Here is a 25,509-nt window from a genome sequence, read left to right as displayed (position 1 = left end):
AGAGGCTTACCTCATCTATATGGGGATAATAATCCACATTTCTCAGGGTTGCTGGTTGGATTAAATGAGATAAGTTATGGAGAGTGGCAGGCATACAACCAAGCTTAATAAATAAGCTAATAATTAAGCCTTCCTCTTCCTGCAACACTTCTTTTTGATGAGGAATATTGTCCCTGAGCTAACATCCATGCCAGTCTTCCTCTATTTTGTATGTGGGTCTCTGCCACAGCATGGCTGGTGAGTGGTGTAGGTCCGGGACCTGAACCCACAAACCTGGGCTGCCAAAGCAGAGTGCACAGAACTTTAACCACTACACCACTGGGCCAGCCCCTCCTGTGATACTTTTGATGATCAGTGTCATGGTCTTAGGGGCCAATGGCAATTTGGAAATTTCTGTGTAATTAGTATAATAAAAGCATCTTTCTTATTCATTTGTTCATTCATTCATTAATTCATTAATAAATTCATTATAAAAATTCATTATAAAATAATAAAATATAAAAATTCATTATAAAATACTAAAAATAAATTCATAATAAATTCATTAATAAATGAATGAATGAACATTTATTTATACTGCTGTGCACTGATTCAACTTAGGAAAGAGCAGTTGCAGAAAAAAGTGTGATTGTACACATATTTGTAGTTGTCTATCTGTAGTTATTTCTCCCAATCCTCATACTGCTAAAATGACAAAGAGTTTCTTAGATTTTTGTCACTCCTGAAGAGTTTGGTCCCTGGGAGAGAGCAGATCAGTGGCAGCACAAGAGGCTGATTTGAAAATTTTGGTTTTAAGAAAGAACATATCCTCTTATCAGTTGTCTCTTCTACCAACTTGTTGTGGAATAAAAATAATTTGATCTTAGCCCTGCTCAAGAGACGTGCCTGACATGGACGATAAACAAGGGACAGAATCCTAAAGGAATGCTCTGGCCTCAGAGGGCTGGGCAGGCGTGTGACTCTGTCCGCTCTAATTGCCTTCATCCTTTATTTGCACAGCTGGCCGGAGAGCCCAACGCCGTTGTAGCCACAGGCAGGAGGGGCATCTAACAGGTCTGATGACACAGTATCAGCTTGGCCTTTGGGTAGAAAGAAAGAGATGACCTGGTGTCTTCCCCTGGCATGCCAAAGTTTCCTCAGCTGTCCAGTTGATTGTCATTTCTGGATTCAGTGAATCTGCTTTCTGACTTCACTGTCTCTCACTGAAAGTCGTAAACCGCAGAGGCAACTCTGTGTACACAGTAGCCAAAAACAAAATTAGGGAAAGTACGTCGGAACATCATTCCACCGGACATTTTTTCTTTTTGCTAGTCTGCATCCAGAGTACTAATCCATTGTATATTGTGTTATTGTTCATGGGTGGTGGGTGCATGGTTAGGAGTGAAATATTTCTTTAAACATTTTTTTAAAAGATACAAAATTTCTATGATTATTTGATGATTCTCTAGTTGTAGAAATGAATTTTATGGCTTGTTATTTATGCCTGTTCATCCTGAATTTAATTCTATTACAGCCCCATAAATAAGTAAGCTCGAATATTTACTTGTAAATAGTTTTTTTTTAACTGACTCCTTTTATAGGAAATAATTTAATGAAAATGGAATTATTCTCTACATTGCTGTGGAGAAATTATTTACTCAAATTGGGTGAACTAACAATGATTGTTTCAAACATTGGTATGTGGGAAATTTCCGTGAGTAGCTTTCTGACAGATTTAGTACTGTTATACAAAGTTTAGTGTATTTCTTTTAAAAATTAAAATAGTAAAATACCTGATACTACAAAGAAACAGCACTAAATATAAGACAAACCACCAAGTCTTCCAATGGCCGTAAAAAAGCAGGCATTTAGTGTTTTATGTTAGTTTTTCCACTTGCAAAGTAGAAGTTGTATTTGCTGTTTAATATGGTTGAAATGAAGGGATAACAATGTGTGTGTTACATCTCAGCGACAAAAGACGCCAACATGACTGCATTCAGGGCCATTGCTCGCGGTGTGAGGTTATGCTCTGCTCCCACGTCCGTCACATGTCCACTTATCTACCATCAGCCAAAGTTCTGGAGATGGCAGTTCAGAGACACGAGAAAGCAGCTCCTTTTCCTCACTTACACACGTCTTCCCTTGGGTGATGGTGTGGAGGGGGCTGATAGTATTATTTTATTATTTATTGTTCTCTGCCTTTCTTACCATCATGACCTTGGACACCTAGACTCTGCCCTCCAGGAGCTCATGGTCCAGTGGGTATGGGGTTGGGGTGATAAAGAGACGATCATCTTAACAGGTGAGAACTGTTATTACAGGAGCATCTTGGAGAGGCATCTAATTCTGAAGGGAGTGTGTGGGGAGAGCAGGAGAGCGAGGGAGTCTTCCCATGGGAGCATTGAGAGATGACTTGGGGGGAATGGGAGGGACACTTATGGGGCAGAACACCAAAGTCTGTGAAAGAACAGAGCTCATTCAGAAATGACAAGGAAGTCCGTGTCACAGATCCGAGTCAGAGGAGGAGGGAGCAGATGAGGACGAAAAAGGGGGGATCAGTAACATTTAATAAGGCAAATAACCATTCCTTGTTTTCTTTCTTTTTGAAAGTGTTTTAGATGGCTCTTTCTCAGATCAGGAGACATTGCTATAATGAATGGAATTTCACCATGTTTAACCGCTGTGTTAAACATTTCCACTCTTTTTTTTTTTTCTCCCCAAAGTTCCATTAGCTCACTGGATACAACACTGCCTGCCTAAAATGAAACACATTAAAGAGATTTATAGCCAGTTAATTGGCTGTCTCTTTCTCAGTTACCCTTTATGTTCAAAAGTGCATTTTGTTATATTTCTAAATAACACATTATTGTAAGGTACAGCATTCACAAAAGATACTTTGAGGAGTTTTTGTATAAATTACATGCAAGATGAAAACTTAATTCCCAAACTTAATGAAAAAGCAGTTATTTCCTGAGCCTTACATTTAGGAAAAATGGAAGCTTTTAACTTATGTTAATTAAGTAAGTAAGATTAATTAACATAGTTAAAAAAGGTTCGCTGAAGTCATTATTTATTCTTACTTTTAGATTGTAGTTTAGAATTCGTGCAATATCTAGAGTAAATTGACATGCCCTCAAAATGACCCCAAATGGTTTGTGCCCATATAATTATATTTTATATGTTATTTTTGTCTTTTTTGTAACAAATATTTGTACATTTAAGCTTCCTTGAAAATTCTAAGCTTTTGGTATTTTTATGGATACTCAATAAATAGTAGCTATTATGATGTTGATGAAAAAGCATGAAGAAAAGGGAAAGTACAAATAAAGTGCAATTTTGACTTGTTGTCAACAGTGTTTGTTGAGTCAATACCTTAATGGTGAAAGAGAAATGGTAATTAATCTTTATTATAAAAGTCACGTTTGCTGATGGTAAGACGCTCACAAAATAGAATGTCACATCGCCCAGTCTTGAATTTTCGCTCCTGAGACATGACAATACGCCATTTCTTATATATCCTTCTAGAAATGTTCATTTATAAACACATATTTAGGGAAAGTGTCCTTTTTTTCTCTACAGCTGGGATCTTATGGCATATGGCTTGTTTTTCCCCATTTGACAGTGAACTATTTATAATAATAATGTATAATAACAATAGCTAGCATTATTGTGCCAGGAACTATGTTGAACACTTTACTTGCATTATTCTTTTTATATCCACATGCCACTGACAGATGAAGATGCTGAGGAACAGAGAGGTTAAGAAACGTGCCCGGCGTCACACAGCTAGTAAGCGTGGGCCTGGGCTTCAAATGCAGGGGCCTGACTGCAGAGCCTGGCAGCTCAGTCCCTCTGTTTCTTCCTCATGAGCGTCGCGAGGATGTTGTATGCCAGAGCAGACAGATTTCCTTCACTCTCTTTAATGTCCAGGCCCTATACATTTCCCTCAGGCCCGCACAATGGTGACTGGCTTGATACTGGACCCTTATGGGTTGCCTTCCCTTCTCTGTGTCACAGCCCTGCTTTCTCACCCCATCTCCTTTGATTCTCAAACAGACCGTGTGCATTGACTCCTTGTCCTGTGTTTTGCTTCTGGGGCCCCCAGCCTGAGACAGGCTGTGTGCTGTTCCATTGTACGAAGGTACCATAACTTATTCAGTCAGTCTTGTTTGGGCAGATTTTCATGGATTTCCAGTTTATCCTGCTATTACAAATAATGTTGTGGTGAATATTCTTGCACCGTTGTCCTTAGACCGGGCAAGCAGGCTCCTGCCCCTGGGGCCCATGTCTCAGGCAGGGCCCCGCCCAGTCTCTCTCCTGTGTCTGGGCCTGACCAAGGCCAGCAGCCTTGACCTGGTGGGTCCCAGGGTCTGTTTCTTTTTTTCCGAGTGCTCTCTGACCCTTTATCCAATGTGGGGCTGACCACGTGAGGAGCTCTGGGGTTCTTGCTTATGAGCCTGTCTGGATCCTCATGGCTGGGCCCTGGTTTCAGGAGGGTGGCCGGCTAACAGAACATCCCCACTTACTAGTGCAGGATTTCGTTCATGGGATCACATGAGATTGGGTCGCCAGAGTGGTGCTGACACACTGATTTCAGGTGACTCTGATTTTTATATAGGTGGGGCTCTGCAGAATATATATTGCCCTGGGACCCTAACCCTCAAGGGGCAGCCCTATATTCTTGTACATGGTCCTATGCACGCTTGGAGTTGACGACTAATTATTCAAAATTGCCCAGAAGTTTAAGAGATCTGATCTAAGCCAGTATCTCCTGAAATTCATTTAGCTTTTCTCTCCACATGCCAAGACTGACTTGCTCATCAAATACAGTTATCTATGTTGTTTGGGAGGAGAAAGGGATGTAAAATGATTTTTCTTAAATCTTTGGAAAATTTTAAGAAGCACAAAAAATTACAGGTGAACATCCTGGCTTCAAATGAATACCAAGACTGTTTTCAAAGTGTAATGAAATACAACCTGGGCTCTGAAATGTATTAGACAACACAACTGAGCACATTAGACACCACAGTGTGTGGTGATGTGCAGCCGAATCACCTTGCATCAGTGAAAGCCTTGTTAGAAGCTTCTCGTTATAAAGCTTCTCTTTATTTAATGTAAAGATATTATCCTAAGATTGCAAAGTTACTTAAAAAACCATAGGAATCAAAGATACTCTCTACCCACATCAAATTATAGACAAAGATTGAATGTTGAATCTAAAAACATTTAGAAACCCTGATTTTAGATAGGTGAGTTCATTCAAATAGCCTCATTGTTCCTGTACATTGATTATTTTATAAAAAGTAAATAAGTTTGAATGTATAAAATAAATTTATATGTCATAAAGATTACATTTGATAGGATTACTTTTTTCAAAGTTTAAAAACCACTTTCCTGGGGCCGGCCCGGTGGTGCAGGTGGTTAAGTGGGCGCGCTCCTCTGCGGCAGCCCAGGGTTCACCAGTTCGGATCCCAGGGGCACACTGACACACCGCTTGTTGAGCCATACCGTGGCGGTGTCCCATATAAAGTGGAGGAAGATGGGCATGGATGTTAGCCCAGGGCCAGTCTTTCTAAGCAAAAAAAAAAAAAAAAAAAAGGAGGATTGGCATTGGATGTTAGCTCAGGGCTGGTCCTCCTCACAAACAAACAAACAAACAAAAATCACTTTCCTAACCACACAGGGCCCAGGTGGAGTGTGTCCAGTCAGATGGGTGGTCAGGCTTGGTCTGTGAGCATAGTCACTTGCAGTTCATCTATCCCTTATTTGTTCAGAAGGAATTTCCTGAGCCAAAGGCTGTAGTAGATGGGAGATGGGAGACTTAACTGGTGAGCAAATATCCCTGCCCTTGTAGTGCTGGTATCTAATTGGAGAGGCAAACAATAAACTGATGAGCAAATATGTAATTTAAACATATGAAATGCAAAGATGCTAAGAGGGAAATGGACAGGACGCCCTGATTGAAACTAATGGGGTTGGGAATGGTTGAAGATCCTGCTTCACTGGAGGAGGGGCATCAAGGAAGGCCTCTAAGGAGGTGGCAGTTGGGTGGAGATCCAAGAATTGTGAAGACGTGGGGAAAGAGCAGTGCAGAGGGAAAGCACACAAGACCCTAAGACAGGAAGAGCCACATGGCTGGAAAGTAGTGAGTGGGGGGCCAGCACAGCACGTGGGTGCAAAGGAACCCGGGGCCACACCCTGTGTGGCCTGGAAGGTAAGGAGCATGAGGTTTATTCTCCCTGCAGTGAGAAGACAAGGAAGGGTTTTAAAAAGCAGGGCAGTGCTGTGATCTGATTTCTGTTTAAATGTCACTGGGCTTGTTCTGTGGAGAGAGGCTTGGAGGAGGGTCGAGGAAGCTGGGAGACCATTTAGGAGGCCAGAGCAGTAGGCTCCCTGATGCTCGCCTGCACCAGGGCAGCGGCAACGGAGACAGTGAGGTGGGTGAGTTTCAGATCTATTTCGGAAGTGAAATGGTACCAATTGATCATGAATTAAATGTAAAGGTGACAGAAAGAAGTATATTAAGGATGGCTCCCAGGATTCTGGCTGGATTTGGTGGGTAGACAGGGAAGGTAGATGGTGAGTCATATTTGGGGGCAAAATCAAGAGTTCTATTTTAAATTATTTTTTTAAGCTGGAGGTACCATTGTATCCAAGGAGATGTTAAGGAAGCAGCTAGATATGATTGCTTGGAAGTTGGAAGAGAAGTCTGAGCTGAGACAGAAAAGTAGGATATTAGAATCCACAACATTTAAAATTTCAGTCCTGGAGGGAAATGTATGTGAGGGATTGTGGAGAGAGAGAAGGAAGCAATATCATGGGGGGACAAGGAGGTGTGCTCTTCTGAGGCCAAACTTCTTGACTCCAGAATAGAAAGAGCTATGAGACTCGCAGCTGCCTCTCACAGGCAACAGCTGAGCATTGATTCGACGGGTCAGTCCACATAAATGCAGTGCAGAACAGTCTAGAAGGGAGTTTCTCATCTTTGTGCCAGAAATGTTCCCACAGTGGGCTCAGGGGTGAACTGAGCTCATGAAACTTCTTCACCTAAAATAAGAGATGACCTTTTCATTCATGGAAAGTTGGATTGCATAAATATAATGTCACATGGAGAGCCTACTTCCACATTATGAATAAGAAATTAGGTAAAAGGAGCTAAAAAAGAAATATTTCCTTCTAAAAGGGCAGACAAATCATTAGCCATTTGAAGTAAATAAAAGATCTGGCAGTTTTTCCTCACTCTTAACTTGTGTCACTAACATACTGGTAATAAGTCTTTGATTATTTTTTTTTTTAAGTTCCTTACTTCACTAAACAGCTCAAGATTTATAAATGTCATTGACAGCATGAAAATAGTAAGAGAACCATAATCAGTTTATGTATGTGTGTGTATACACAAGCAGTAATTTAAATTTATCGTATGACAAATTCAGATTGAAAAAGGCAAAGTTGCTGCTTCTTATTACTGTAGTTAATTGATCATTTGTGCTTCTATTGTTAGAATCTGCTCAAATTCTAATTTTTCGGTCTTCTGTAAGCTCAAGTGACCATATATTTTTGGTAGAAGATGCTACTTAAGAATCAACCCCTCTTTACTCTTCCTTCTTAGGGTCAACCAGGACCACCAGGGCCACAGGGTCCTATTGGACCCCTGGGACCTCCAGGACCCATTGGAATTCCAGGAGAGAAAGGGATGAGAGGTGACAGTGGCCCTCCTGGAGCAGCAGGTGACAAAGGAGATAAGGTGAGTTGCTTCTTAAATGAAAGATTCCTATTAACCACTCACCAGCACCACTATGCCAGATTTTTTATAATCTCAAGTAGTACCTACTTGCACCTTATAATAAATTAGGTCTAAACTCTTCTTCCATAGTCAGCTCTCATTCCCTAATCCCTTTCCAGAGGAGCATGTCTTTCTAGATCTTTTCTTTTCACTTAAATACATGAGTGTACACAGTGAGGAGTGGTATTGTTTGACGACCTTTTTTTAAAACCTAAGTAATATGATCTATATCATGCTGAGTCTTTCTTTTTTTACTCAACCATATGGCTTAGAGATCATTCCATGTCAACTTATGTAGATTGAACTGAATCCTTTAAAAATACTGCATAATATGCCATAGTGTGGATAAAACTACTGTTTGTTTCCTGTTGATGAGAATTTGGGATCCTACCCCACCTTTGTGTAGCACAAGAGTGCAAAAAAAAAAAAATCCTCTAAATTACCTGTGTGCACTTGTAAGAGTTTGTCTCTCTGGGATAGATAGATTCTGAGAAGTCGAATTTCTGGCTTATAGGGTGTTGAATGTTTTCTTTGAATTGATACTGCCAAGTTGGCTTCCTCAGTACAAAAAGAAAAGTACAAAAGGTTGATTCTTTTTTTTTTTTTTAATTTTTTGTTTATTGCAGTAACATTGGTTTATAACATTGTAAAAATTTCAAGTGTACATCATTATACTTCTATTTCTGCATAGATTACATCATGTTCACCACTAAAATACTAATTACGACCCATCACCACACACATGTACCGAATTATCCCTGGTTGATTCTTAAATGTTGGTATTTAAGCTCATTAATGTAAAAATAGGTGACAATGACTGCTAAGTGTTTTTTAAAAGCGTTACTAGTTATTCATGTTTTCAAGGAAATCAACTTGTTAACCTAATAATTTAGTAACTTTTATATCTTTGTTCTATTTTCTGGGATTTTAGGGTCCAACGGGTGTTCCTGGATTTCCAGGTTTGGATGGCATACCTGTAAGTATCTCCATTTTTTCTTTTTCTTTTTTTTTTTTTTTTTGCGAGGAAGATCAGCCCTGTGCTAACATCTACCAATCCTCCTCTTTTTTTGCTGAGGAAGACTGGCCCTGGGCTAACATCTGTGCCCATCTTCCTCTACTTTATATGGGACGCCACCACAGCATGGCTTGCCAAGTGGTGCATCGGTGTGCACCCAGGATCCGAACTGGCGAACCCCGGGCCGCCACAGCGGAGCGCGCGCACCCAACCGCTTGCGCCACCGGGCCGGCCCCTAGTTTTCTCCATTTTTTTAAAGAAGGAACTTTTTTAAAGAGTGTTAAGAAAACACTCATCAAAACTCTTAAAATCGCATGTTCAAAAAATATGCATATATAGGACAAACTCTTCTTTATTTTCTTATCTTAGTGCATGAAAGGGTGTTTGCATTTCAGTTTTGTATAGTAATAACTCCAAGACCAAAACACTTTACTTGAAGAGTAAGGTTTCCAAACAGATTAGAGAAAAACCATTCACAATAGGAGCTAGATATACTTGTCATATCAAGTGCAATGTTCTGGAAATAAATGTATACTCATACCAAAAGTTTTTGTTTGCTGGTAAGTCCTAACAGCAGAAGTGGGCTTAAGACTCTCATTTCCAATATAAAAACCAAATGAATGAACAAAGAGGTATTTTGGGTGCTTTACAATCATCAGAGTCTTTTCTAAGGATTTTGAGGTTGGTTTCCTCTCAAGTTTCCCAGAATACTCCAAACTAAATTAATTTAAATTGGGTTGTATTCATATTTATTTATTTATTTTTACTATACTGCATAGTACTTGTGGGTAGGGAAGGAATTTTTACAAAATTAAACAACATGTGAGTCACAATTGCCATAATTTGGTCTCCATATTGCCTAACCTTTGTGTTATAGTATTCTTGCAAAAATACTTCACCTATAATTTTGTTTCCTGTAGGGGCACCCAGGGCCTCCTGGTTCCAGAGGCAAACCTGGCATAAATGGCTACAACGGCTCAAGAGGTGATCCAGGGCTTCCAGGAGAAAGAGGTGCTCCTGGCCCAGAAGGTCCCCGAGTAAGACATCCACAGTTCGTCCTAGTGGGAATCTTAAGTGAAAAGGCCCTACAATGGGAACAGGCCTGATGTGTTCAAGAAATGGAGTTAATACAAGTGTGCTGGGAGCATGGTGAACAAATGGGGGTGACCAAGGATGAGGACAGAGAGGTGGGCAGGGCCTAGAACACTTGGGGACTTGTAGACAGTGGAGGGAAGCTGGATTTTCTTTTCCATGACATGGGAAGGCACTGGATAGCTTTAAGGCAGGGGTGTGATCTGATTGATGTTCCATTAAGATGTTCCTGGCTGCTCCGCAGAGGATGGATGGGGGAATGGAGCAGGGAGGCGGGTGAGCAAAACTTATGTTGTTTATCATTTAAGGTTCACTGCAGACATGTGAACCCCTCTAGGTATTTCAAACAGAAAGGAATTTAATACAGGGAATTTGGCACTTATTGTAATGGTTGGAGGAGTGGAACTCAGGGGCCACCACAGGATGATTGATTTCAAGGGCTCATACTTAGCTGAGATCCAGAAGTTAGGAAGCTGCTTCTGCACCATAACCACTGCCTCTCATCCCCATGTCGAGACAGCAGCAAACAAACACTCAAGTTTCTACCTTCCTGATTGGCAACAACAACAGGGCCAGGAAAAGGATGTCTTCCTCACTTCTGCCTTCCAAATCTCTTAAGTACATCTCCCAGGTGGAACCTAATTCACATCTAGTTGCAAAGCGGTCTAGGAAATGTAGCTTTTAGCTTTCTAGTCCCCATAATAGAAAACGATAAATGGAAGGTGTTTAGAATGGAGGTCCAGAAACAGTTAACAATATCCAGCACTTGAGAAAACGTTACCTCTCTTAATTTTTCTTCAAAAATTTGGACTTTTATCTAAACATAACTTCAGCAAGAATTACTCTTTTCTCTACCTCCTGTATTTCCTTCTCTCTGTTTCTTTTCCTTTTTCTCGCTTAAATAAAGGTTGGAGATGATTTGGCCTTTCAAAACTCATTTTCTGTGACTATTTTTTAGCCTTTCCACTTACCTGAATAAATATCATTTCTCAACATTCCTTCTAAGAAGTTTTCTTATCCTCACTACCACAGTCATCCTGCTTTCTTCTCATGAGTTTTCCTTTTGCTCCAGATCCTAGTGGAACTGATCTGAACACAGAACTCAGAAAGAATTTCCATACTCACATCTTTTTTGTGGTATCAAGTGAGAACAACTGGCTGTCATTGTTAAGCATCTCAACCACCCTTTGTTCTCAAACTCAGCCATTTGAAGGCTTGAGTGCAGTCTGGTGAATGCACATTTGTTAAGATCTTCAAATTGGGTCAAACCTCATTCTATCGAGTGTCTATGAACATTCAAGAAAGCAGAGTTTCTCGATTTTAGGCTTAACACAGTGTGTAGTACTGACCACAGTACTGAAGCTTGTCATAATATTCTCTTTGCAAAGCAACTTTCTTTCCTTTGACCCATTTCATATATTGGCAGTGCTCACTGCACAGTAGTGTGAAACTTTAAGAATAACTATGCAGGGGCCCACCCCGTGGCTTAGGGGTTAAGTGCACGCACTCCGCCACTGGTGGCCCGGGTTCGGATCCCGGGTGCGCACCGACGCACCGCTTCTCCAGCCATGCTGAGGCTGCGTCCCACATACAGCAACTAGAAAGATGTGCAACTATGACATACAACTATCTACTGGGGCTTTGGGGGGGAAAAAAAAAGGAGGAGGATTGGCAATAGATGTTAGCTCAGAGCCGGTCTTCCTCAGCAAAAAGAGGAGGATTAGCATGAATGTTAGCTCAGGGCTGATGTTCCTCACAAAAAAAAAAAAAAAAAAAGAGAATAACCATGCAAGCTGAAAACACACAAAGCAACCTTAACATCCAATGAGAAACATTACTTTTATTCCATGACCTTTAAAATGTTTTTTAAAACATTAAAAACTCTCTTACTATCAGTTATAATAAATATATATGGAAATTATTAAAAAACTAATATTTATTTAGTACACTGTAATTTAATACATTAGAAACATTGAGAATTAAAGTGTTTTATTTCTTTATAAAAACTTATCAAGGTAGTTTGAACAGTGCTTGCCTTCTTCTTGTCATGCAACTTATGATATCAAGTGAATATGTTTTTTACGTTTCGCTGATTTGTCATACTCTTTTCTAAGTTGGGATCAGCTTCTGGGGTTGTGAAATATTTGGAAGAGTTCCTTTAACATGAAGTTCTTTTCCTGTGTCACTTCCTCTGGTGCATCTTCATCCTTTTTCTCACAACCACTTCCATCTTTTATGGTGATAAGTTTGTCTTCACTAAGTTCCTCTGGCTCCAATGACAGCGGTGTCAACATTCTCACCATCAGCTATTTCTTCTATGACACTGTTTATATTCTATTTGAATTTCATCTCCAGCATTATCATTTTTCATTTCCTCACTTCATTTTCATCTTTGTTGATCAATTCTCTCTTTCAATGGTCTGTTTTTATGAAATGTCATTTGGGCTTATCGCTGGGAGATAAGGGGCAACACCACTACACACACACTTTGCTGTCTGTGTGTGTGTGAACTGATTAACAGATGTGCAGTGACCAATCACCAACAGACTTTGAAAGGACTGATATGATCAGTCAGTGATCATGATTCACACCTGTTACTTATGTAGTGATCTCTGGGCTAACAAGCTAGCAGTGAAGTGTGTATTTTATGCTGTAGCTCAGTTAATACATGGTGGTAACTGAAATTTGAACCAGTCTGTTGGAGGACTGGGGCAATTCAAGTCAACTGTGGAACTGAAATTTGTGCCTATGGGAACTGTGTGAAGCAAGGACTGCCTGTACAGTATAGGCAAATCTGATTTCTCAAGGAAACTGTTGACACAATTTACCATAAAACTGTTAAGTATCTCTCATTGGAAGCAAAGTCAGGGACTTTTCTAAGAGGAATTAACTTTGAAATCTGTATGTCCTTCGTAGAAGCTTGATATATGAGGATGGTAGGATTTTTATGTGGTAACCAAGTTAAGATGTATTAAGATATTAAGTAGGAAATTAAGATATCAAGTAGGAAAACTTTGGGGGAAAAGGAATACACTGAGTGTTTCATTCACTTTTTAAAAATACTCTAAGTAAACAAACTTGCATCTACATACAAAAACCTTCCAAAAGGAACATGTTATGCTTTTTAAAAGTTTACCTTACAAAGGATACATAGGCTCTATTTTGAATAAAAATACTGACATGAATAAAGTAAATGTTTTTACTATTTCTGGGGCATAAATTATTAGCTGACAAGTGCAAAATTATTTACTTAGTAGTACAAGTATTATGTGCATTGTGTTGTGAAGAAAAATACAATTTTCCTGCTGAATAATTAGCAAATAGCTATAAATATATTCATATATTATATAAATATAATATGATATAAATTAACATAATATATTTTCAAGTTCAGTTACATAAGATAATATATAAATATATGTGTATATATACATATTACATATAATATACACATATTATATTATATTATATTATATTATATTATATTATATTATGTTATGTCTTAGGAGATTCCTTAATAGATCTTAACTGAACATTGAATAAATATATATGAGAAGCTTTGGATGATAATAATAATGAAGAGAATAAAGAAATATCCACCAGTGAAATATGATTATAATGATAATTTAATTGTGAGTAATATTTCATATAGAAAAGAAAATACTGAAATAGTAATATGCCTTTTTTTCCCCTCTTAAGTGAATATTTTATTTTCAGGGCCTTCCTGGGGAAAATGGAGAAAAAGGAAATTCAGTCTTCATTTTTGGTGCTATTAAAGGTATTCAGGTAAGTGTTATGATCATGGTGGGTTAAAAAAAATCTTTTTTGTGCATAGGTAAACCCACACAGGAAAGACATGGATTGAGATTTTTTTTGAAGTGTCCTGAGCACACTGGTTTTTATCATTACCCTGACCTTCTAGGATGGCACCATACTTCTTGTGTGAACACACTGGCGTTAGTTGCCCTGGCAGTAAAATTCCACTGCTTCTCAACTATTCTTGCAGAGTTGCAATGATACATTTTTTTCAGGGTTTCTCAACCTTGGTACTATTGACATTTTGGGCCAGATAATAATTTGTTGTAGGGATTGACCTGTGCATTGTAGGATATTGAATAGTATCTCTGGCTTCTACCCATTAGATGCCAGTAGGGTCCCCCCAACCCCCCAACAGTATCTCCAGACATTACCAAATGTCCCCTGGGGGGAAATCACTCCTGGTTGAGAACCATTCGTTTATTTGTAGATAAAATATTGCAATATTAATACTTGCTATCCAGTATAATAGAAGTCACCACTATTGAACTTGAAAATTATGGAAACCTTATAGCACTATTTTTGGTAAATTAAATGCTTTTGTGTTTTTGTTTGTTTGTTTGTTTTTTGGTGAGGAAGATTGTCCCTGAGCTAACATCTGTTGCCAGTCTTCCTCTTTTTACTTGAGGAAGATTGTCCCCGAGCTAACATCTGTGCCAATCTTCCTCCATTTTGTATGTGGGACACCACCACAGTATGGCTTGATGAGCGATGTGTAGGTCCGCACCCGGGATCCGAACCCGCGAACCCCGGGCTGCTGAAGTGGAGCATGTGAACTTAACCACTACGCCACCGGGCTGGCCCCTAGAACATTTTAAACTGAAAGATGAAATCTCATCTTGATTCCATGTTGTCAGGACCCCAGCAGTATTTCTCTCATTTTGTAGAAGCAGAATTACAATTAGTAGAAGTAGAATTCAGAGCCTAAGAATGGAGACAGAACATCACCTCCATAGAGCCCTTTCATAATTGTCTTTTCAATATTGAAAGATTGAACAGACTTCACAGGTAGACAGTCCAAATAATCCCTGTGTATATTTTTACTTTTATCTTATGTGTGTTTTGGGGAAATGGTGTAACTCTTCTAAAGCAATGTATCATTGTTATTGCAGGGTGACAGAGGGGACCCAGGACCTCCAGGCTTACCAGTAAGTCTCCTGAGCAGGCAATGTACTTCTATTTGCTCCTCAAATTGCCTATGGTCCCCACTGGTTTGTATACCAGCAAGACTGGCTACATAATTTGTGGGGCCCACCCAATGCAAAATGAAAATGTAGATCCCTCGTGCAAAAATTATTAAGAATTTCAAGATGGTGACAGCAGAGCATTAAATCAAGCGTGAGACCCTATGTGTCTGCACAGGTTGTATGCCCATGGAACCATCCTTGAATCTCAGCAAGCTTCCTTTTACCTTCCTCTTCTATCTTTTAATGATCATTTGGCATTTCTCAGGCATATATAATCATTTAATATTTAAGAAGATAAGTCAGCTTAGAAGCTTCACTGATATGTGTCAAGTGGAAATTTATCAATGTCTACAAGAATAAAATTGAAAGCAATTTTGCCTCCCAATGATTAACCTACAATTTTGCCTGGTAACTTCTGGCTGCAGACAGGATTACTTACCCAGGTTGGTTTCCTTACTACTCCTGAAGCTCAGCTCTATGTGCTCAATGAAATACCTTGCTCTCGCTGTTAAAGTAAATACCAATTCATCCTCTGGGACATGGCAATTTCATTGCACACTCACAAATCATTTGACGTGGGCAGAGTTAGCGGAAGAACAGAGGGCCTCTCTCCACACTTCCAGGAGTGCCCAGCTATAACTTTCCTTGTGAATTTGTGTGTTATTATGCCACAACTTACGTGTTGCAGAAAGTTGTTTATGGCTGAATCGCCTTGATCTTGAACTGGGCACAACATTTCTATTCACATTGATCTTATAGGGCATGTTTAAAGAATATATTAAAGAGCATAAATACATTCATATTTTAATATTAATTAATGTTCATTAATATTAATATTTTAAAAGCATCCTGATGTATGTCAAAATTATAACATGTATGGAACTTAGGAGTGGCTAGTAAGTTTTCTTTATTCTCTACTTTTGGTATTACAAGATATGTTTATAAACAAGTACATTGGTCTCTGGGTCCTAATTTAATCCTAAATGTAGGAGTTTGTCACACCTACCAGATGCTGCTGCCACTAGAGACCTTTCAACGGCTGTGTCAGAGCTGCTGTCCAAGATGTTCCAGCAGGGCACATGTGTCCGGGACCGTGCTTTCTTTGGAGGGTTTTATCACCTGGCAACGTATGTAGCTCTTGCTGTGTACGATGATTACAGTTTTTGGTAATGAATGCTCTGATTTTTCTCATGTTTAGGGATCAAGGGGTGCAAGAGGACCAGTGGGCCCAATGGGATATCCAGGAGAGCCAGGGTTAGCAGTAAGTACAGCACTGCTCATTCTGTCCCCTAAAAATGCTGACCTGACATTTAAATAAAGCAAAAAAAGAAAAATTGCAGTCTTGGGTCAGTCTTGGGTTTTTTGAGATATTATCACCTGATGAACCAGCGCAGACCCACCATTATCAGTATGAGTCCATCTTGAAGCAGAGGTCACCCTTGGGTAAAAAGCAGCCCAGCTATGATAGAAAGTCCATCCTGAATGTTTTAAAATTAAGGGTTTCCTAAAGAGGAACTTGTGGCAACCAACATAGAAAAAATTCTAATTTCTGTGACTAATACTTGATTTTTGTGTTTTTGCCATTGATTTAGGGACCTCCAGGCCATCCTGGGAGTCCAGGTTTGAAGGTAGGTGGCCATGAATAAAATACACAAATAAAATACATGTAGATTTCGTGTAAATTTCATGTACAATGGAAAAAGTGACCTCTGATACTTGTCAGAATTATGTCTTTCCTGTTATTAGACTTCCCACAGAATTTAATAAACTTCAACAAATTGCTTAACCAGAAGTTTTACTTGCTTGTAATTACTTTTTTAATATTCAAAAGCAATTAGATTTTTTTTTCTTTTCTTTTCCAGGGTAATCCTGGCGTGGGAGTAAAGGGGCAAATGGGAGACCCGGTAAGAATGCCCTTCTGCACGAGGAGCAGATGTTAAAATGTATGTGCTCCTGGGTTGTGGAGGCTGTTCTGGTGATCACTTATCTTGTGTTCATCATCTCGTCACTGATCTTTTGTTCAGATTTATTCCAACTACAAGAATAAGCATGGTTACCTTTACCAATCCATGTCACACATTAACTCATGTATTGTTTATGCATTTTTTCAGTTGTTTATACACACAACAGATATCTTTAGAGCCGCTACCACACCAACACTGTGTTAGGTACTAGGGTACATCAAGAAAAAAGAAAAACCAACCAGTGTCCCTAAACTCCCTGTTCTTCTGTCATTTCCCAGGTTTAGGTAGAGGTTGAATTATTGGTTGTGTTTTTTCATTTAAACTTGAAACAGTATTGTTCACTTCCAAATCCCATTTGTCAAAAACATGGATGGTTTTAATAATTATATATTTGAGGATTTACTTTGTTCCACTCTATGTGGTAAGTAGTAAGCATTTCCTGTGCATTATGTATTCCATAAAGTAATACTTTGAGGTAGGCAGTATTATAATCCTCATTTCACAGAGCAAGAAAGTAAGATTTAGAGGAATTAAGGAAACCATGGGTAAGAGAGATTTTAAGGAACTTGCCCAAAGTAACATGGTCAGTAAGGACCTAGCTTGTAAGCATAGGTGATCTGCTCTACTGCCTGCTCTCAACTACAACACAAGAGGGGAAGATAATTCTAAGTGCAGAATAATAGAAATATTCAGAGAAGTACAAAATAATTATCTTCTAATTAAGGGTAAATATTTATGTTTGTATCGTGGCAAAACCAATTCAAGGAACATTTTATTCTTCGAGAGAATAAACATCTATAATGACATAAATGAAAATTTTGTGCTAATGATTTTATACAGAGAGGTTTAAAATATTATCGAAAGTAAATTAGAAATAACCTAAATCTAACCAGAGTGGAATGGTTTAATAAGTGATAGTATATTCTTATGGTAGATTATTGTATAGGCATTAAAAATCAGATTTTTGAAAAATTTCTACTGTAATAGGAAAATGTGCAAAAAATAGTGTTAGAAAAATATAAAATGATTTAAAATTTTAGTAAAATATAAACTATATTTTATATTTTAAATTATATTTATGTATTATTATATAGTATTCTGATTATATATTATAAATTATGTTTAACACACCATTTAATCACATATACATGTATGTACATATGCACATTATGCATATACATGTATATATACACATATACACGTGTATAAACACAGGTATATACACTCACATAAACACAAGCACACACACACCACAAAGAACTATACCAAAGTTGTAATAGAAATTAACCTCAAATGGTAGGATCATGGATCACTTTTATTTTTAAAATTTATTTTTAATAATAAGTATGTACTACTAATGAAAAGCAATAAATATTTGAAATTACATGATGTATTTGTCATGATTTTTATTTTAAATCTATGACACACAGGATTGTAAGCATCACATCACAATATACGAGTGAAAGTCTTCTTTCTTTCAAAGTTTATTTCAAAATAAAGTTAATTTGAAATTCTCATTATCTTAATTTTTTTTAAAGGGTGAGGTTGGCCAGCAAGGATCCCCTGGACCCACTCTATTGGTGCAGCCACCCGATGCTAGTCTCTATAAAGGAGAAAAGGTAATTCCCAATCCATATACGTTGGCAAAGTAGTAATAGCCAACATTTTCTGAACACATATCTGTGCCAGCAAAGTGCTGAGCACCTATAGGCATCACTGCATTAATCCCAAAGCAACCTTAACAGGTTGGTACTATTAGTCCCATTTCACAGAGTTGGAAAATGAGGCTTGGAAAGGTTAGTAGTGCTCTCATGTTGACCCAGCTGCTGAGTCGCAGACTTAGCTTGGGCTGCTAAATTGCGACACGTCCTCCAAAGTATAGTCCCCCCATTAATGTTGTCTTTGATATGTGGACTGAAAAGACGACGGGAAGTCCAATTGTCCTGTAGATGTTACATATGGGTTTGATGTTTTGATAAGTGAAAAGGTAACAGATGCATAGAACTGAGCATGCAATATACTCTTGGCAAAGAATAATCCCTCTGTCAGCCTCCAGCACGGATGTGATCGATGCCACGTGCAGATTCTGCTGTTGATTTTCAGTTACTGGACTAAATTTCACTACCTTGCTCAAAATGAGCCTCCCCTCTCGATGGCTACGTTCCCAGCTTGCGTCTGCCGCCCTGCTTCCATGGTGGCCCACCCCTGTGCCCCACGACCCTACACCTCTCGCAGAACTGGCCTGAAGAGTGTCCGGTTTATAAGTGCTGGAATCTTAGTTGCTAATTAGCAACAGTTGAAGAATAATCCTTTATTAAAAAAATTAGTAAAATGGTTCTTGAAAAAGGTAATTTCGGAAAGAGATGACATTCAGTATGTTAAATAAGAATGAGTCAGATTGTATCCATTGTGATTTTTAGGGTATAAAAGGAATGTCTGGAATGATGGGACCTCCTGGACCACCTGGACCCAAGGTAGTTTATTTAAGTACTTTTTTAATTTGTATGATGTGCTATCTTAATTAAAAAAATTTTTTTTGCACGGTATTGATCATTGCTTTAAACGTTAATACATATTACTAGAATTTTTTACTATTTTATCCTAATCCTGTAAGGCGTCTCTTCTGAAGGAGTTGTTTTCTTTAAGCTACTGGCCATAATTTTTATTTCTTATTTTGTTTTTGCATTCCATATTGCTGAAATATTGCATACACTTCACAAAATTATTGTCATCTCTTTAAGGGAGAACCTGGCACTGGAGCAAAAGGAGAGAAAGGTATTCCTGGGTTCCCAGGACCTCGGGTAAGGATCATTCATGCGGTCCTTAACTTCAGTGAGTTTGGAGGCATTTCTCGGTGACATTTTTAATAAGACCAGATCAATATTTCTGAGAACTCAAAAGCGGAGATTATCGCAAATAGGAACAATGTATTTTGGACAACGAGAATTGTGCAATAGCTAAATGTCCCAATGGAACATCCCTTCCATTGATGTCATTTAGATAAAACAGGCAAGCAGAAGGTGCAAGAATTGGCAGGAAGTAACAGGATTGTGACATTTTCTGCCTGGGTCAGGGTCAGCGTGACAGTAGCTTGGAATTGTTCATTTAAGCCTATTTGATAAAAGAAGGTACTGATCTCGGGGCAGTAGCTAGAAAAGAACCACAGCATTAGGCCTCAAACATCACCACACATGTCACTCATGGGCTCCCCATCCATAGAGTCACTATGGGGGCCAGATGCCAGCGGGCACGGGCACTGAGTTTATTTGGCTTTGGATTTAGTACTTAATGGGACAACATTGGCTTCTGTGGTAATTTTTATTGCTGATAATGCATAGAGCAACTATTAATCTCCAGACAAATTACGTTGCAATGCTTTCAAAGATATTTAGCCCAGTGCAAGAATTAAGTTAAATAAATTAAAATGGAACAACAGCAGCAAAAATTTGTTCTTAATTTAAAACACTGGCAAGGACATGACTTTTTTGAATAAGACTAAAGATCAATGAAAATAGCAAATCTTATAAAGAAATGGAATCTATTTTATATTTATTTCCTTTTATTCAACCACCTTTGCAGACAAGATTAAATATCCATGGAGCAATCTCGTAAGGTAAAGAATGATGCATTGAACTGGTTCATGCATTTTTATTTAATTCTGCTTGTGTTGATTTTTGTGAATTTATTAGGGTGACCCTGGTTCCTATGGATCTCCAGGTTTTCCGGGATTAAAGGTAAATGTACATTATTGTAAAGATGATAAATACATTTTCATTAGTAGATGCAATTCAGTATCATTCAAAAGTTGTACTATTGCATGCAAACACACACACAGCAATTGGAAAGAGAAACACATTCATTTTATAAATTGCATAATTTAGCTGTGGCTGCAAAAACTAAAATACAAAACTGTCTGATGCAACCCAAAAGCAGTGTTAAGATTTTGCACAGAATCTCAGTGAGCATGTTTCCTTCAAATTAAACAAGAGTGAGATAATTTGTCACCCATTCACATTTTTTTAAAAAAAGGCATGTTTGGTTATTTGTAGGGGGAACCAGGACTGTTTGGAGAGCCTGGGCCATTTGGATTTCTTGGCGCAAAGGTAAAAAAGTGAGCCTATTTGAGTTTAGTCTGGTAAAATTCTATATCCCTTTTGTTATCTAATTTATTTTCTAAAAAATGCAAAGAATCATTGAAAAATGTAACTTTTCAAAGAGACAGTTAATTTTGTATATATTATTTTAATGCATGTTGGAATGATTACATATTACATTTGAGAAATGATCCTTTTGAAAGTGAATAATAATGAAAGTTTCAAAAATTCCATGGGGATCATCTTGTATCAAGATTAGAAACCAGAGCGAGCTATGGAGAGCTCTCTGCTCTCACCACCAAGGCATTTTTTCTTTCCTTTGTAACCTCTGTGACCTCACATTTGGCACTTGCTTGGGGCAAACCATGGTAGCATTAAGGGGACACAATTAATGGGGACCATATTTGCTGCTAAAATAAAGGTAGATTCAGATCTTGTACGTGAATAAACTATTTGTCCTAGAGTGCCAAGTTAGACATTAATGCTCCTGGTATATCTGAGAAATTTCATGGCTTCAGAGGTATCTAATTTATGGGCATGGAATAATTTTTTGCAATTTAAGTTTTTTTCTCTTTTTGAGAACTTTGCCAGTTAGTTTTTTACTTTTGCTAGTAGGTGGGAGGTTGGATAACTTTGTTCCTCCTAGACCTCCATGGACCATTCATTTCTCTAGTCAGCCTATAAGTTTTGTTTCTTATATGAATGCACTCATGGTCCTAAATATTTATTTAGTACCAGGAAACATGAGAAAAATATTAGCATTTCTAAGAAAAGCAAATAAATGAATTTTTCAGGGGGATCCTGGAGACCGTGGGAACCCAGGACCACCAGGTATTTTGGCAACTCCACCTCTTCCACTCAAAGGTTTGTGTTCTGTTCACTTTTTTCATAGATTATTAAGAAATGGGAGGGGCCTGCCCCGTGGCTTAGCAGTTAAGTGCACATGCTCCGCTACTGGCGGCCCGGGTTCAGATCCCGGGCGCACACTGACGCACTGCTTGTCTGGCCATGCTGAGGCAGAGTCCCACATACAGCAACTAGAAGGATGTGCAACTATGACATACACTATCTACTGGGGCTTTGGGGAAAAAAAGGAGGAGGATTGGCAATAGATGTTAGCTTAGGGCCGGTCTTCCTCAGCAAAAAAAGAGGAGGATTGGCATGGATGTTAGCTCAGGGCTGATCTTCCTTACAAAAAAAAAAAAAGAAAAGAAATGGGATTTGAGTGGCCGTGACAGAAGAGTCTGGCCCAGTATTTCGGTAGTTTGCACACTAGGCATGCTAAATATATGAACTTGACGGTAAATATATAATTATACAAGTGCCGGTAGAAATATCTGTGCTAAATAGATGAACTTTTTGGGGGATATATAATTATGCAAGGGCAGGTAGAGATGTGCATCTTGGATGATCTCTGTTGGCATTAGACATCAAATTTTATTTTAGTATGTAAACTATAGGCTGGGTTTTTTATTATATCAACTTGCAGAAAACAGGTTTTTTTAATTGCTGAAAAATGTGTAAAACCATTTGACTAAGACCTACCAAGGTGCTTTTCCAAGAAAAGAGTGGCCTAAATCAATGACAAAGACAGTGCCACTCAGAGTTCATGTGTCTGCAGAGGAGAGGCAGCTGAAGGGTTTCATATCTAAGATATTGCATTTTCAATGTGGTGAAAACTGCAAACCAGTCTCCTAGTTGTACTTTACCAAGCCTCACAAAAAGTAATTGTGTGTAAATTTTAAAATGTATATGTACATTCATTATGTTCACGTGTTATTATTTTTGACAGGCCTTCCAGGAGATCCAGGGTTCCCTGGCAACTATGGAGAAATTGGGGATATTGGACTACCTGGTCCCCCCGGTCACTCAGGTGAACCAGGGGAAGCCTGTGCAGGTACGAATCCACTGGCTTTTATGTGCCAGGTTTCCTACATTCTCATCCAGACCTGCAGTTCTCAACTCTAGCTAATGTTGAAATCACCTCAGGAGCGTTTCAAAAATACCGATGGCTATGTCTACTCCAGACCAAGAATGTTGGGCTCTCTGGGGGATGGGCCCAGGCATCTGCTATTATAAAAGTGCCCCCGTATTTCCAATGTACAGCCAGGGTTAAGAACCACTGAACTCAAACCAATTAATCACTTGGAAGAAATACAGGTTCTTGGGCTGTACCTCAGAAATATTCAATCAGTATCTCAGGGGTGCGATGAGGAATATGTATGTATAACATGCTTCCCACAAGAGTATCACATGCAGATAAAGTTTGGAGACCACTGCTAAGATTAGAGTGTTTCTTTAGGTTTTTCTACCCTCTTGGAAGGCTTTCTTCATTGACATCTACTTATTAAAATTTAGTTATCCACCAAGAACCCAACTTAAATCTCCTACATGAAATGTGGAAATACAAATTGTTAATTAAAAAGAAAAGTTTGATTCAGCCTTAGTTAAAAAAAAAAAAACAATAAAAAAACAGCCCTCTCCCCCCACTGCCAAAAACAAAAAACAACAGTACCTGCCTCCCCACCCCCCACCCAAACAAAAACCCACCCCTATAGCTCATGGCAATATTTGATGAAGAGCCTGGGAAAGAATTCTATTGACATAAGAACTTTGAACTCCTTCAAGTACTGTGCTGGTTAATATTCCTAGTAAGATTAGGAATAGAAGTCTAGAGGATATTTGCATTCTGTGAACCCAGGAGAACTGATTAAACATGTGAGGAGAAAAGTCTTGAATAAATGTAATTTTATCCAGTCTGTGTCTCTTGTTATATTTACTAAGGAGTAAAAAGTTTCCTGAGATCTTCAAGCATTAACCGCAAAATTCTTGTTTACTCTTACACGAATCTAGCTTCCACTTTGTAGGTTCTGATGACCACAAAGGTAGTAAAGCTTTGTCTAGTGCGTTTAATCTTTAGATATAGTTGCCTTGGCTTGATTGATCCAGGACAACATAGATCATATCAAGGACTCTGTTGGTCCGGAAGCACTAGACTCTGGTCTTAGATTTCTCCTTTTGGGCTTGTTTATAATAAAATAGTGCCTCCAGCAGATTGAAATCAAAACCCAGTGGGCATAAGTAACTCATGTCTATAGCAGATTCAAAACTAAATATGACAGGAAGTCTCTTAATTCCACCAACTTTTTAAAAAAGAATTAACTCATATTTTGACCACAAACCACTGTTAAGAAATACATTTTATATTATATTGCATTTACGTTACATTATGCACGCATATATCTACCCTCATATACATATGATTGAAACACAAATTTCATAAAATAATACCTTTTGGGTATACGATGCACTCTATTTTCTATTCCACTCTTTAAAAAAAAAGTTATTAATGCTGGCCTGGCCACAACTTCATTAATTTGATGCTCTACAAATGGGTGGTCAAGGCTGCGATATGCTATACCCTGTAACTCATTCTCCTTGTTGGAAGGTAGTTGAGCATTCTTCCTGGCACGGGGATGAGACAGCAGGTAGCATCCAGGTCCATCCAATGACTGTTTGTAGAGATTCCGAGTCAGGTCTTAGGAACAGTATGGACACAAGATGGCTGCCAAGTCCACAGGAGCACCTTTCATTCTGTTTTAAGTACACCAATGTATATAGCCTTTATTATACATATTTTATTTTATAATCATCTACAGTATTCACGACGAGATAAGTAGAGTTTTGGAGTCAGGCCCCTGTGATTGAATCCCCGCCTTTCCTCTGAAATAGTTATGTGTTTACACTAGGCATAGACATTCCATGTTCCAGTACTTACCAGCAGTGTGATCTTAGACATTGATTAAACCTCTCTGTGCCTCAGTTTTCTCATCTGCAAAATGGAGTTCTTGTTAGAGTTGAAAGACATAATATACATACGGTTCTTAGAATACAGCCTGGCATTTAGTAAAGATTCACTGTCTTGGCTGTTTTTATTATTACTCATATTTGGCCTAAATTTTCTGTGCCTCATCTACAAGGTACAAACTTTGCAGGGTTGTTTGAGGAGTAAAGATAATGTTTGAAAATATATGTAAAGCCCCAGCACATATGCACACAATAATGAAAGCCATGAATTTAACTAGTGTGCTCCATTAGTGGTTACTGACAAGGTTTCAGCTGTCTATTGCTGAACAAATTACCTAAAATCTAGTGGCTTAAAACAATAACAATCAGTATATTACCCTTCACTCTTTCTGCAGTTTTTGAATTCAGAAAGGGCTAAGCTGAGCAATTCTAGATCAGGGATTTCCATATCCAGCCATACAGTGGCTGGAACTGGAACGTGAGGACTGGCCGGGCATCTCTCTTCTGTATTTCTCGTGTAGTCTCACGGCCTCTCTGTGTGGCTCTGTACTTAATTTAGGCTTCCTTACAGCCTGGTGGCTTCAGAGCAGTGAGGATGCTTCCATGGTGGGTCAGGACTTCATTCCCCAGTGTTTCAGCTCACAAGGTGGAAGCTGAATCACATTGAATAATCTAGCCTGGGAAACCATTTAGTGTCGCTCCCGCCATGTTCCATTAGTCCACACAATCACAAAAGCCTGCCACATTCAGGGGGAGGGGCACATTCAACCTC

The 25,509-nt window shown here is 38.7% G+C and overlaps 1 protein-coding gene across 1 annotated transcript in view; it reads left to right on the top strand.

Annotated features, from left to right (window-relative positions):
- The window catches only part of COL4A4 (collagen type IV alpha 4 chain), a 100,290-nt gene that overhangs the window by 17,707 nt on the left and 57,074 nt on the right, over window positions 1–25,509 (top strand). The window contains exons 4-18 of the mRNA XM_058533115.1: window positions 7,589–7,723; window positions 8,694–8,738; window positions 9,698–9,814; window positions 13,587–13,655; window positions 14,798–14,833; window positions 16,071–16,133; window positions 16,465–16,500; window positions 16,735–16,776; window positions 18,375–18,455; window positions 19,257–19,310; window positions 19,578–19,637; window positions 20,526–20,570; window positions 20,886–20,939; window positions 21,725–21,794; window positions 22,723–22,827. Of these exons, the coding sequence (XP_058389098.1) occupies window positions 7,589–7,723; window positions 8,694–8,738; window positions 9,698–9,814; window positions 13,587–13,655; window positions 14,798–14,833; window positions 16,071–16,133; window positions 16,465–16,500; window positions 16,735–16,776; window positions 18,375–18,455; window positions 19,257–19,310; window positions 19,578–19,637; window positions 20,526–20,570; window positions 20,886–20,939; window positions 21,725–21,794; window positions 22,723–22,827 (1,012 nt within the window). The remainder of the gene's footprint in view (window positions 1–7,588; window positions 7,724–8,693; window positions 8,739–9,697; window positions 9,815–13,586; window positions 13,656–14,797; window positions 14,834–16,070; window positions 16,134–16,464; window positions 16,501–16,734; window positions 16,777–18,374; window positions 18,456–19,256; window positions 19,311–19,577; window positions 19,638–20,525; window positions 20,571–20,885; window positions 20,940–21,724; window positions 21,795–22,722; window positions 22,828–25,509) is intronic.

Source organism: Diceros bicornis, chromosome 37 (assembly GCF_020826845.1).
Source record: "Diceros bicornis minor isolate mBicDic1 chromosome 37, mDicBic1.mat.cur, whole genome shotgun sequence".
Lineage (NCBI taxonomy): Eukaryota > Metazoa > Chordata > Mammalia > Perissodactyla > Rhinocerotidae > Diceros > Diceros bicornis.
This window is presented reverse-complemented; position numbering and strand designations above follow the sequence as displayed.